General features: G+C 43.9%; 2 protein-coding genes across 3 annotated transcripts in view; both read right to left on the bottom strand.

Moving 5' to 3' along the window:
* sema6ba (sema domain, transmembrane domain (TM), and cytoplasmic domain, (semaphorin) 6Ba) overlaps positions 1 to 3,805 on the bottom strand; it is an 80,658-nt gene extending 76,853 nt beyond the window's left edge. The window contains exon 1 of the mRNA XM_027025064.3: positions 2,964 to 3,805. The gene's annotated coding sequence lies outside the window, so the exon portion shown is untranslated. The remainder of the gene's footprint in view (positions 1 to 2,963) is intronic.
* Positions 3,806 to 6,543: 2,738 nt separating this feature from the next.
* On the bottom strand, positions 6,544 to 12,409 carry abhd17aa (abhydrolase domain containing 17A, depalmitoylase a). Of its 2 annotated transcripts, none has more exons than XM_027025042.3 (5): positions 12,254 to 12,409; positions 11,027 to 11,426; positions 10,566 to 10,760; positions 9,440 to 9,619; positions 6,544 to 9,227 (listed from the first exon to the last, which is right to left on the bottom strand). In XM_027025042.3, exons 2-5 carry the CDS (start codon positions 11,389 to 11,391, stop codon positions 9,002 to 9,004), a joined length of 966 nt encoding a protein of 321 aa, XP_026880843.1. In that variant the 5' UTR covers positions 11,392 to 11,426; positions 12,254 to 12,409; the 3' UTR covers positions 6,544 to 9,001. The 2 variants fall into 2 exon arrangements, with proteins under 2 accessions (XP_026880843.1, XP_035383641.1); XM_035527748.2 differs by having other exon boundaries at positions 12,244 to 12,407.
* Positions 12,410 to 13,476: the final 1,067 nt, after the last annotated feature.

Genomic DNA, 13,476 nt, shown 5'->3' with positions numbered 1-13,476 from the left:
CATTGGCCGTATGTGTGTCCGAGCCCTAAGTCCTGGCACGGGGTGGACACAAAACCCGGTGAGGTAAGTGCAGTCCCCTAATCGGCAGCCTGTAGAAATGACAGGCTGTGGCGTCACCAACCGCATGCAGACACCGGTCCGGACGTCACACATGGCTACAGGACCCTGGGGAGTAGCGAGGGGCCCTCAGGGATGGGCACCCGCTGAGGATCCGCCACTGCAGGGGGAGCCAGCCAGGGGGAGGTAGAGCGGGCTGGACGAGGATGAGGTGTGGGTGTATTATCCCTGCGAGACACCTGCTATTTTTGAGCAGAGGAGGCAGCACCTGCACGAACAGGCCGTGGTGCTGCCGCCTGTGTGTGCAGGGGCGATAACAGGGAGGCCATTCACGAGCAGGGCCTCTGAGTCTGGCCTGCTCCTTCCCTCAGCCTCCTTCTCGAACACACACTGCTCTCAACCTCTCTCTAAGGCACGCACACACACACACTCACACTCACATACACACACACACACACACACACACACACACACAAACACTCTCAACCTCTCTCTAACACAAACACACCACTCTCACCCTTTCTAACACACATACACACATCATTCTTAACCTCTCTCTCTTTCTAACACATATACACACATACACACACTCACTCACACATACAACACTCTCAGCCTCTCTCTCTAACGCAAACACACCACTCTAAACCTATTTCTCTCTCACGCACATCACTCTCAACCTTTCTCTCTCAAACATGCACACACAACTCTTAACCTCTCTCTCTCTTTCACACTCACACACAGTATTATAAACATCACTCATATAACACACATTTACACAGTACTCTCTCAACCTCACAAACACATTTGCTCTCACACACTCCTCTCTCCTCTCTCTTACTTACGCATACACATGGACCATCTGAATGTCTATATCTCTTCTCACATAAACACATTAGGTCTCTTCTGCTCTCCCCCCCCCCCACCCCCAACACACACACACACACACACACACACACACACAGACTCAGCTGTGTTAGAAGAAGACTAAAATATTCAGCTGATTCCCTGGTCTTAACGTTCTCTCCTTAGTCACACACCTGCTCTAATAGCAAACAGGCAGCCTGTCTCTACCCAGCAGTTTGACACACACTAAACTGCATAAACTAGACACATTCTGCATTGCAGTAGACAAAACTGTCAATTTCATTGGAGAACTGATATATAATGAACCGTATTCCAAATACACTGGCCTCCTCTTTCATAATTAGCAACGGTTTCATTCAAATGGTTGATCTCGCATGTCATGATGGAGTGAGTCACTTCACAAGTCAAATGAACCTTTAAAGATTCAGCTTTTCAGCTGAATTACGTAACATGTTCTCTGTGATTTATTATTAAAAGTGACTTTCAACCTTTCTACCAGACAACCTTCCAAACCAGACAGTGTTCCCAACCAGACAGCCTTCTGAACCAGACAGCTTTCCAAACCAGACAGTGTTCCCAACCAGACAGCCTTGCCCACCAGACAGCCTTCCCAACACATGAGCCTCCTGGGACTCCTTCTCTCAGCATGAGATGCAGAACAGTCACAACACGAATGAACAGCAAACATTGCGATCAGTCGTCCACACAATCGTCTGCAGCCGGAATCAACCCTAATTTCCCAGACTATCAGAGGTCTGGCTGTAAATGTGGGCAGGCCGGAGGTTGACTGTGAATGCTTCGAATGTTAGAAGTGGTGCTGGGCAGGTGAAGAAGGCAGGCTCTGGCCTGGACTCTTAGTGTCTGATGAGTCAGCTTAGTCCCAGAGGAGGGCTGATTGACAGTATCGATAAGAGAGGAGACACTCCTCTTCGCTGTTTCACACTGAGCCAGTGCTTTTCTGTTGGGAGAAACAGGCTTTCTCTCCACATCTCTTTTTTTTCCTCATTTTTAATCTTTCACTTGCTCTGTCTCAGTTCCTTAGTTACTCGTTGAAGTGCTTTGATCTTTTTGAACTTCACTGACTTCTAATGGCCATGAATGCTATTAGACATTAAAAAAGAGATAGATAGAGAGGGAGAGAAAAAGGGTAAAGTTCCAATGAAAAGACTAAGGACAGAGTGTCAGGGTAAACCATATCGGTACAGGGCTGCATGAGTTGACACAACACCTCCCTTAAACTTGAAACAGCCGACATGTTCATGTTAAGACATTAATGCAGGGCCGAAAGAACACAATGATGCACAACATGCTGGAAAGATTTGTAAATCTTTGTCATGGAACTTTGATTTCATCCACCATGCTTCTCAATAGCAATATTGAATCCATTACTGGAGTTTAGAATCAATATGAGCGAGCCCCCCCCCCCCCCCCTTACAAAAACAACACAAGCAAACAAAACAAAAACAAAACCCTACAGGTAGAGGTGAAAATGATATTTGCATATTAATAAAATAATTTGTCTTTTGTTTGAACAAATAGGCCTCTATCTTTCATTACTGCCTGTCCGCGTCTGTGGTTAAGTATACCTCAATCTTCCTATGGATTGTTTAGCTTATGTCAACAGTCCATTATTGACATTCCAAATGTAGTTTACATAACGCTAGCGTACTAAGTATTAAGCTTTAATATTATATCCAGTATCCAGTATCCTGGAAGCGATCCAACAGCGGCTCAAAACTGTAAAGGCACGCGAGAAAAGGAAAAAAATACCAACCAAACGCGCGGACTTGTTCCCTCCGACTACAGGACAGGCCAAGCGCTGCACGTGAGTGAATTGCTAACGAAAGTGTTTTGCAATATGGATCTTTCGCGTCGCCATCGGCAACTCCTAGTAGAGAAAACGCAGAGTTACTGCGCTTCTGCCAAAGGTGGCCCGCTGGCAGGGCGCACTTCGTTGTAAGAAAGAGGGCCATGGCTGGCGCGGAGCAAACCTGCGCAGTAGACAAACCTGTCTCCTAAATTCGGCCCCATTTTCTCACCTGCTAACTTTGATGTCGTCAATTCGAGCTGGCGCGCGTCTTGGTGGTGTGGGATGATGTAGGAATAAAACCCGAGGTCTAGCCAAGAACAATGCAAGGGGAGACCGGCTCGCCTCCGGGTGAATTAATACAGTTCTCCCTTGTCACCCGAATCTTTTGCACTCCGATCATACGCCCCGGTGTGACATCCTTCGGGCGACGGGGGAGCGTTTAGCGCAGTGAATCCTGTAGCTCAGAATGCGCTCCCGGTAACGAGACACAACGTCTCTTTCAGTACATTACATGAGCACGGCACATGGCGCTGCCGCCCTGGGTAACGGAGGCGGTATTTGTCGGCTACCCCGTGCAGACACGGTGAGAACGGCGGAGATGTTACGCTAGGTGTGGCTCAGTAACGGAGGCAGCTGCCGTGGAACGGATCCAGAACGACCAGTCAAAAGCAGCCCGTTGTTGAACCGCGGCGCAATACCGCAAAATCAGTTAAAAGATGTGTCATTCTCTTCCTGTAGGAAAAAAAAAACAACTCTTTTCCTTTTCTTCCTGTCTTTACAAATCTGGAATGGTTTGAAGTGCAAAGCTAGTTATCACCGATGGCCATGGTCATCATACGTTTTTTCTTAGTGAGAGAAGCGAGACCGCTTCAGCTGGTCCTTCGCCTCTTGCCCAAACCAGCGCGTCAATTCGCTTAACACGTATTTCCGAACATGTTCCCATTCATAAGCAGATTTCTTCGATAACGGTACACTTCGTGTAAAGAAAGATCATTAACGGTTTGCTTCGGTCACAGGCTGGAACGCGACGCTGTATCAATGCCCTCCGAGGCGCAGTCCGACGAAAATGAAGCGCTCTCTCTCTCTCTCTCTCTCTCTCTCTCTCTCTCTCTCTCTCTCTCTCTCTCTCTCTCTCTCTCTCTCTCTCTCTCTCTCTTTCCTCGTGTGTGTGTGTGTGTGTGTGTGTGTGTGTGTGTGTGTGAGCGAGAGGAAGAGATGCTAAATTTTAGATTATTGTTATTTAAAAATGAACCACTGACCACTCTAGCAGGAATCATTAAAATTCTATATCAACAGCATAAGTACGCTAGAGGACAAGTAATTTATTATTGTGAGTTATTTGTGGGGAAAACAATTTTTTCATTCTTCGTGAAAACAAGACAAACACAAACAAACGAACAAAAAGCTGACAATTTGTTACGGTGCACCGATTAGAATTACTTTTACAATGCTCTGGTGATCTGGACGAGAACAAGCCAGCCCCGGCAAGAATGGCCAGGAAAAATCCTGGACTTGAGCCAGCTAATCAATGAAGCAGTGATGTTCTCCTAGCGTAACAGACGGGTCATGACGGAGAGATACTCTGGGGCTTATATCTCACTCTGACTTGAAAATAACTTAACTAAAATAATTTTTTTCTTATTTATTCCAACCAACGCCCGTTTTTTGTGCATTAATGAAAACAACGATTTTAGAGTAGAGGTAATGCGCCATAACCTATATTATTTCAATTTAAATTCTTGGTATTTTATCTTAATATACCATATGACATAATTAACCTTTCCCTTTCTGGCTCATACACAAATTCACATAGGCTAGCACCGTGAATTCAGGGTTAATACAGCACAGATTTAACAGATGGGTTCTCTTGTGATTCAGTATCAAGCCATGTAAGATACAGTTTCAACTAAAAACTGATACTCTCGTGAAATATGCCGTTCGTGTGGTCCAAGCCAGACTCGAAATGACAGCTCCAGCAGCCTGCAAAACCTACACATTACCATTCCAAAGAACTGCTGTGGCCGATTAAAACATCATATTAGCATATCTTATTAGATTAAAAAAAATTCCCCTAATTCATGTCACCGTAAGCACATCTGAGAGGTTTCATAGTCCACTCGAAACTCTTAAGAACAATCATAATAATAGTCATAAAAACCATTTGCAATATATATGGCAGAAAATGGACTAGAAAGATCAAAGGCTGAAACTTTGAGGACGGAAACCTCCATATCCTGTAAACTACAGAGAACTTGTGATCAGAGTGAGAGCGAGAGAGAGAGCGAGAGAGCGAGCGAGAGAGAGAGAGAGATCCTCCGTGGATACGCCGTTATATTCCAGTCGGGCAGGTTCCCCTCACCCTCTCTCCACTCCTTTTTTTGCCTGCTGTCGCGGAGATGCGCATCAGGAAACGATTACGGCTGATATTTTCAACCCAAAGGTGCAGCAGCGTTGTAATTTAAACCAGGAAATAGTGGCAGACTCTGACATGTACATATTGAACCGAGGACGGTGTTAAATCAGCCAGGGGCCCGTGTGAGCTGGGAGCCAAGCCTGTGAGATCGCTCACCGCAGACCTCATCCCTTTCCTGCAGAAGGCCTGTGCTAATTGTACATCGTCTTGTTAACCACAAGATGGTTAATCTCCAGCATCAGTTTTGACTTCTCTTGACAGAAACAACCGAACCAAAATTGCTCATTTGAAAGAGCTCTACAGACGGAATACCTGTCCAATTTACAACCTTGGATAAATGAGCAGTTGATGTAAAACCACAGTAACTGGGACTCGGGCCTATCTGATAGTTTAGGAAATCGGGCCTATCTGTAGTCAATTCTTCACAAGTTTCGTCTGTGGGTTTTGCTCCCGCTCCGCCGTAATACCCGATTCCACTCATCCAGCCGTGCCAGGTGCGTTAAAGCAGGGAAGCCCGACCACTGGTAGAGCCCAGAAAACGTGTACGAGCGGCGCAACACATGAACAGTCATTTACGTTATAATACTATAAACGAACTACTTTCCTTCGTGACAGCCGTCTTGGCATTAAAGAGTATTTTGACACAAAATTATCACCCCCATTGCTGTGCTCGTTCGACGGCATTCTGTCCGCTTTGATATCAGCCTGACGTGATCGATTACTCTCTATTATCCCTGCTGGCACAGAGTGTCACAGCAAGTGTCTAGCTAAACAGATCTCATATTAAGTCCACGATATACGAAATTTGTTGCCACTTGCTGAGACCAAACTGTAGATTTTGGAACATGCACCGTATCGCACTCATCAAGAAAACTTATTTTGACCTCTTAGCGCTTCATAGTACTACTATTTTATTGTTATATTTAGCGACTAGGTCTATTTGCGTGAACCGAGCTTGTAACTTTAAAATAATGCCGTCAATCCCCCGGTATTTCGGTCCCGCAAAGATTAATTACGACACGCTTAGTTCTAATATTAAAATGTTATTGAAAGTCTTGATTAAGATGTCAGGTTAGATTAGTTTAGAACTAACTTCGGCAGGGTGGCAAATCTCCAAGACCAGAAGTTGGACACTTGCCTTAAAATGGAAACGCACAATTAAAGTTATTTTAACCACCATTTATATGGTCCCTGCGACATTTCGTTTAGTCGTGAAGCATGATCGCCCTCTAGTGCCTGTTCACTGACACTAAATTACGTAGTGGCATTGAATTATTTGATCTCATACCTTATGAACGTTGCTTGTATACATACTAGTGCATATAACTGAAAAAAATACTGTAGCAAGTTTAGTAAAAAAAAAACTTCATAAAATCAAAATGACCAACAAGCATAGTTCTAACAGAACCATTCCTTTATTTGTCAATTACAATACAGCACATACATCCTTCAGCTAAGAAAAGTGTAGATAAAACCAACATACTTTAAGGTCCTTACATCATAAAGAGAAAATCATATCATCCATATATGCAGCTACACATAGAAACATGATTAATACATCTATCAGTTTAATTAAGAGGATTTTGTTGTTTACATTTTGTTTTACACATCTGCACCATAGGTTGCCATTTGGTCAAGTATAGATGTGGAAGGGAGGAGATAGGACTAGTAGAACATAGCACAAGATCATGAACAACAATCACCACCTTTTAATGGCCTCAACAACCAGTTTTAACAAATCATTTATCATTGAAATTTGTACTGCACTGTGATTTTAGAAAGTCCCCCAGCACCCTACAAATTTGAGTTTTACATGTACACCCCATAGCAGTTTATCATCAATACTGTTGCTTTTTAGTTCAGGAGAGGGATAGTGGGATTTGGACCTGACGCTCCTCTCGTCTCCCTCAAGCCATAAGGGATGGTTTCCTTATTCAGCCTGCAGTTTTAATGGGGGAGCATCTTCAGGCTGAAGGAGCCTGTTCAAGCACTCAAACACCTTGCCCCTTTAAAAATGGTTCTGGTTTAGACAAAGGCTTTAACAGTATAGCAAATATCACTAAACCTCTTAGAAAAATAGATCTGCAAGTTCATAATAGTATTCGTACAACATGTTAAAGCATATCTAGCACATCGAGTGTTTTGCAAGAGATATTAATATAATAAATAGCTTAATATACAAACCTTCCCACAATAAGAAATACCAGAAGGATAAGGGGTATCTTACAAATTGCCAATGCATTTTTGTATTTTAGCATGCTTTTATACTCCAAACAGCATCTCTTATTAATCAATAGACACACACTTAGAGGTCACAGGGACAGCCTTTATGAGCCCCAGGCTGAAAAGACCAGGAAAAGTCAATCCTGGGTCTGAGTGAGTGAGGTGTACGGATAGTGTGTGTGTGTGTACACAGAGAGAGAGAGGGGTGTACTGATGGTGTGTGTGTGTGTACACAGAGAGAGAGAGAGGGGTGTATGGATAGTGTGTGTGTGTGTACACAGAGAGAGAGAGAGAGAGAGAGAGAGAGGTGTATGGATAGTGTGTGTATACACAGAGAGAGAGAGAGAGAGGTGTATGGATAGTGTGTGTATACACAGAGAGAGAGAGAGAGAGAGAGAGAGAGAGAGGGGGGTGTATGGATAGTGTGTGTAAAGTGATGTGTCGTGCCCTCTGATGTTGGGATGTCACAGTGAGACAGTGACATCTAGCACAGCTGTGACAGGCAGGAGCACAGTTGAGGAGAAATGGCATTTGACGTTGTATTATATTTTGATGTACGTGAGGTAAAATGGGAACGTGGCTGTAAAAAAAGCTGGACTGGAGCGGAACCTTCACAGAAGAAAACAAACATCTTGTTCGGGTCCGTCCTTCCCAACAGGAGCAGAACTTGTGCTATGCCTACAATCACCGAGCTGCAGGATGGTTCCGGTTTCTAAACATAGGGAACCAGGTGACTGTTTAATCTAAATCTTTTTGCTCCAATATTCACAGTGATCAAAGCAATATTGCTTGCCAGATTAAACACAAGTCGTAGTGAGCCTGTGTGTGTGGGGAGTAATCAATGTCACCAAATGCTTGGACAAACGGGGCAGGTGGAATTGGCACATTACACACAAGCTGGCGTGACCGGTCATGCTCCAAATGCTGACCATGTGAACTTGGAGGAGGGCTGAAAGAAATGGCAGTAACAGAGGACAAAAGCATTGCATTTTGCTTTTTCAAATGGTACAGGCCTTAATAACTCAACATATATATAATGGTCTCCAGGGGTACAGGCAACCACACACACTTAAAAAAAAAAAAAAAAAAAGAAAGTAACAAAACACACCATACCTAATCTGCCCAGCAGAGAGCACATGTACACATGTGCAGGGAAGGCAGGGGAAAAACAAAAAAGCAAAAACCGTTGCACTGGTAGTCCTGCGAACAAGAAAAATTGTATGCTTTCCACACCCAGGATACTGCTCATAGAAGAAGAAAAAAACCAACCCATAAAAGGTCTAGCGAACGTCTCTGAAGACCACGTCTTTTAGCAGATGCCTGAATCGGCAGGAACAGAAGCCAATGCGTTCACTATGGGTCAGTGCGCAAGCTAGTATTAGACTCCCCTGCCTTCTCCATTAGCACAGAGATTCTGTATTTTGCTGTCTTGTTGATAAAAAGCTCTGTAAAAACATTGAGGTGTCCACGTTTAATTTTCCCCACACCTCAGGCAGGAGAAGTCAGGCGACACAGGCCCTGAAAATGACACGGCTGTTAGGGCTTCGCCTGACCTCAGCTCGGACGGCACCGGTCACGTGTCTCGTGGCTTCCTTGGCCTCCCGGGTGATGGAAGGCCCTCGGCGGGAGCCTCAGGCATACTGAGTGGCCAGTTCCTGGCCTATGAACCGGCGCAGGCGCTCGAGGTACTGGCTGTAGAGCTCGATGTCGTTGTGGCCCGCACCCTCCACCCACAGTGGCTCCACCGCCTTGGGGCAGCGCTCAAACAGCGCCAGGCCATGCGAGAAGTCGATCACCTCGTCCTCTGTGCCGTGGATGATCAGCACGGGCGACGTGATCTTCGAGACCTTCTCGATGCTGAGAGGAACAGAAGGCGGCGGAGGGAAAGGCAAAAAGAGGAAGAGAAACTGACTTTTTTTTTGCTCTTATATTAAGCAGCCAATCAAAAATCCTTTAATGGATTAATTGATAATGATGCCAACATCACACGAATGCTGCATTTAACTGTTCAGAAATGTAGATAGTCTTTTGAGTACATTTTTAACTGAACATCCCCACCCCTCACTCACTTGGGGAAGGCATCAAAGCAGTAGGTCTTCTTGGTGTCAGGGAAGGCCACCCTCATACCAGAGGTGAGCGGCGAGTGAAGGACCACAGCAGCACACTCATACCGTGATGCAAGATCCACTGTGGGCACCGTGCCAATGCTCTGCCCATACAGGATTATATTCTCAGGGCTGATGCCATATCTGGAGGTTAATTAAAAAAACAGAAATCCTTAATGAGGAATTAATGTAAAAAAAAAAACAAACAAAACACAAGCATCCCACCAGCTGTGAACTAATGGCTTATATTGAGTGTTTGCCATGGAAACAGTGGGCGGCTTTGTAGAGGTCATGCTCAGTTCGATCTCAAGGTCCACACTGTTTAGGTTCTCAAGCTTGCTCGTGCTTCAGATCCTGTCGTAGGCGGCTGTGCAATTATGATTCAGTACAGCTAGGTTAACCTGCATTGATTCCATGGTAAACATAAGACTTTCCCTGAATCTGAATAATGTGAATATCTGTCTGACAAGAGGCCCACGCAAGCATAAAATGGCAAAAAACAAAAATCTGACATTCACAAATTGACAATTTTTGGTTCTATATTCAAATTAAGAAAATTTAAAAAAAAAAAGAAGAAAAAAAAAAAAGAAGCATGACCGTTTCCAGAGGCGAGTACTGCAGATGCTATCAATTTGTAGAACAAGGTCAACTAAGGACACAAGTTGTTCAGCTGTTTTATACATTCCAAATAAGGGATCCATAATTTATGGAAGATCTTAGTAGAGCCCGCAAAGGAAAACAATTTTCGCTCATTTGAGAAAACCCGAGTACCTTTTTAACCAAGTGCGTAAAGGTTGGAACAGGATGTGTGAATTTCTACTTCAGTAGCAATAAGCACCTTACAAGCTACATATGGCAATGGATCTTTGATAAGCTTCCCACTACTGTGATCTCAGTATCAATGCTCCACAGAGGATCCTAGTATGTTGGCATGGCATCATTAGAAAGAACTGCGCTGACAAACTCAGTGGTTAGCTTTACTAGACCAAAACACTAAAACAAAAGCCTACTGCCCTCAACAGAGAGTGGCAGTCCTCTTCAAATCCTCTCTGTATGTGGATTTGCATGTTCTGGATGAACCTACGCTCACCTTGTGCGAAGCGCGTGCCAGGCAGCGTCTATGTCGGCATAGAGGTTCTTCTCGGAAGGCTTCCCCGTGCTGGCCCCATAGCCGGAGTAGTCATAGGAGAAGATGTTGCAATTGATGCGTGTGCCCAGGCCAATATAGAAGCTGCTCATCTGACCAAGGTCCACTGCATTGCCGTGGGAGAACAGCACAGTAAACCTGCAGGGATGGACATCAGGACAGAAGCCTCACAACACATGCACAAAGGGATGGCAACGCTGAGTGCAGCTAGGAACAGGAATGACTAAAATGGAAAAATTTAAAGGTTATTACTGTCCTTCATGAAACTTGACAGGGGGGTTTGCTTTACATGTGCACACTAGTTGGAACATGCCATACAACCATGTCATAGCACAATGTGATCACACACATAGACACAGTCACAAGTATATACACAAACAACAAGCACAAAAACTACATTCTACCTCGCTGTTGGGGCACAGTGGATGTACATGCATCCCACTTTGTTTCCACGGCTAGAGCGAGTGAGGAAAACTTCTGTTCCATCAAGTTCCCTTTGGGAATACTGGAACTCGGCTCGTTCCGATAGATGCAGCTTCCACCGGCCTTCCCCGCCTCGGTCTCCGAAACCCCCCACCGCTCCCCCGCGTAGTCTGGAACGCAGCCCTGAGGTCCCCAAGTTTGAAGTAACAGCAGGGGTCGAGTCCAGGTCCGGTAGCAGGGTATACGTAGGCTCCGGAGGCAGGAAGGCCAGCTTCGCCGCGATCCGGCTCGGACAAGGAGGACAGCAAAACAGGCCGCACAACTCGCTAACAGATAAACCGTTCATCTTAGGCCGCTAAGACGATTAACACCTGGGAGAGACTGAAAAGAAGGGCCACTTAATACGGACATAAAGCAACAAAACTACAATGACAACGAATTTCATAACCAAACGACCATATATAATGTGTCCCAAGTTTTACTCTCGTTTTAGCAATCGACTTAAAGAAGAATAGCTAGCTACACATCAAAGAGGGAAAAAGACAGTAAGCTGTCTTGACGTGTATATTTTAGTCACTAAACCGGGAGCGATGCGGGTCAGGTGAAAGGTAGCTGGGTTTGTTAACCTAGGTTAGGCCAACTAGGTTAATTACGCTGAGGATTTCGTCTCGCATCATGCAAACAGCTAACCAAGCCAGCGTAGCTTTCTAGATACACCCAGAGTGCTCGGCTACCGATTTGATGGTTAATGCTACACGATTATTAGCTACGTTAGGTTTACCATTCCAATATTCACAAAAATCTATCTAGTTAACGCTGATTGTACGACGTAAGACTAATAAGCAACTTCGAATTTAACAAATTACCCAAATAGCCAGTTAGTTTAGGGTCGTCAGCTAGCTAAAAATGTAGCTAAACGTTTTGTTATTGCCCAAGTTAAAGAAGAAATTCTTCTTCTTTATTTTTAGATGTAAAGTTTGCTAATTAGTTAACTAAGGCGATCAGCGTGTGTTGTACACGACAATGTCCTCAAATTAATTAGCTAACTAGCTAGACAGCAATAATAGGTTAGCTAGCAAGCTATATGACAGTTGCTAATGGTGCTAGCTAGCTAGCTAGATCGGCAAGCTAAAATTAATTGTATGGCTACGAGCTGGCAAACTCGGCACTAGCTGACCTTTCAAATCAAGAATTTTACCTTAACTCACCAACAACTAGTTGCTCTGTTCGGACTCCTGGTACCTACATGTACGAAAACACTAAAAACGTATCCAGATATCTGAGTCGCATCCCTAAAGCCATCTTGAAATAAATAACACAGTAGCTATTTTGCTATCATTAAATGACAAGGTAGCACCTAAGTGAAGTCTGACACTTCATATCTAAGACACCGAAAACTCACATTTTCCATAATAAAAGCCATCGTACAGCTCACTATAACCTGGAGTTGAAAGACGTTATTTGTACAATCTTTCATGAAGTAACCAATTAAGTGTCAAACATTCATATTTTAGACTTAATATACAGGGGTCTAAAAAATAACGGAAAATACATTTTAAAAAAGCTACACAGGTGAGTCATTTTGGGGTAAATTCCAATTTGCGGTACGTGTCATAAGACAGTTGGAACATGAGTGTAGAAACGTCAGTTAACTAAATGAGCGGTCTACCTATATTACGCTAAATATTGTATATATCTCTAGCTATAACTCTACTTAATTAACTGCAGTCCAAAGCTACTGCAACACCACTATTATACTTTCCAGAGTGAGCTCATTTTAGCCAAAGGTTAGGTGTTATCAGAATGATTTTAATATACATTTATTTTAAATGTTTCTGACATGTTTACAGTCAAACAATTGAAATTTTAAGCTCTGTCCAAAATTGAGCCCTACTCACTATTCTCTAGACTATTATAGGTAAGAGAATTCGTCAAGGTAATGATCGATTTCAGACACAACTTTATGCATGTTGGCTCATTACTGTGCGACAGCAGGTTGTCAACTAACCTGAACGTCATATCACAGGCCACTGTAACAAGTCTTGCAACATGCTATGCATGTTCGCCATGTCTTAATCAGACCCTGAAATAATGTAAAAACAGAGAAGCTATCCATAAATCTTAAAGGCAACCAAGCAGTGAATAATAGCTATTCCTACTGCACAAGGGTATACCATTTGTACACTCCTTATTGCGGTGCATTGTGAGATTGTTATAGTGCACTGGATATCCCACACTATGGACCCCACTACAAGATGGCAGAACCTCCAAAGTAGTTCACTATTTAGTGAACAAAGCAAAGTTTTGGTTACTGTTGTTTTGCCGCATGTTTCTGGGCCTATTCACAACCATGCTCATGCACTGGATTTGATTTTTACTTTGGGGCTTTCTCATAATTCATCAAGTCATGGACTTATTTGTGTCTGATCAC

Source organism: Electrophorus electricus, chromosome 11 (genome assembly GCF_041902795.1).
Source record: "Electrophorus electricus isolate QZ-2024a chromosome 11, ASM4190279v1, whole genome shotgun sequence".
Classification (NCBI taxonomy): Eukaryota; Metazoa; Chordata; class Actinopteri; order Gymnotiformes; family Gymnotidae; genus Electrophorus; species Electrophorus electricus.
Note: the sequence above shows the minus strand (reverse complement) of the source record. Positions and strands in the feature narration are given on the sequence as shown.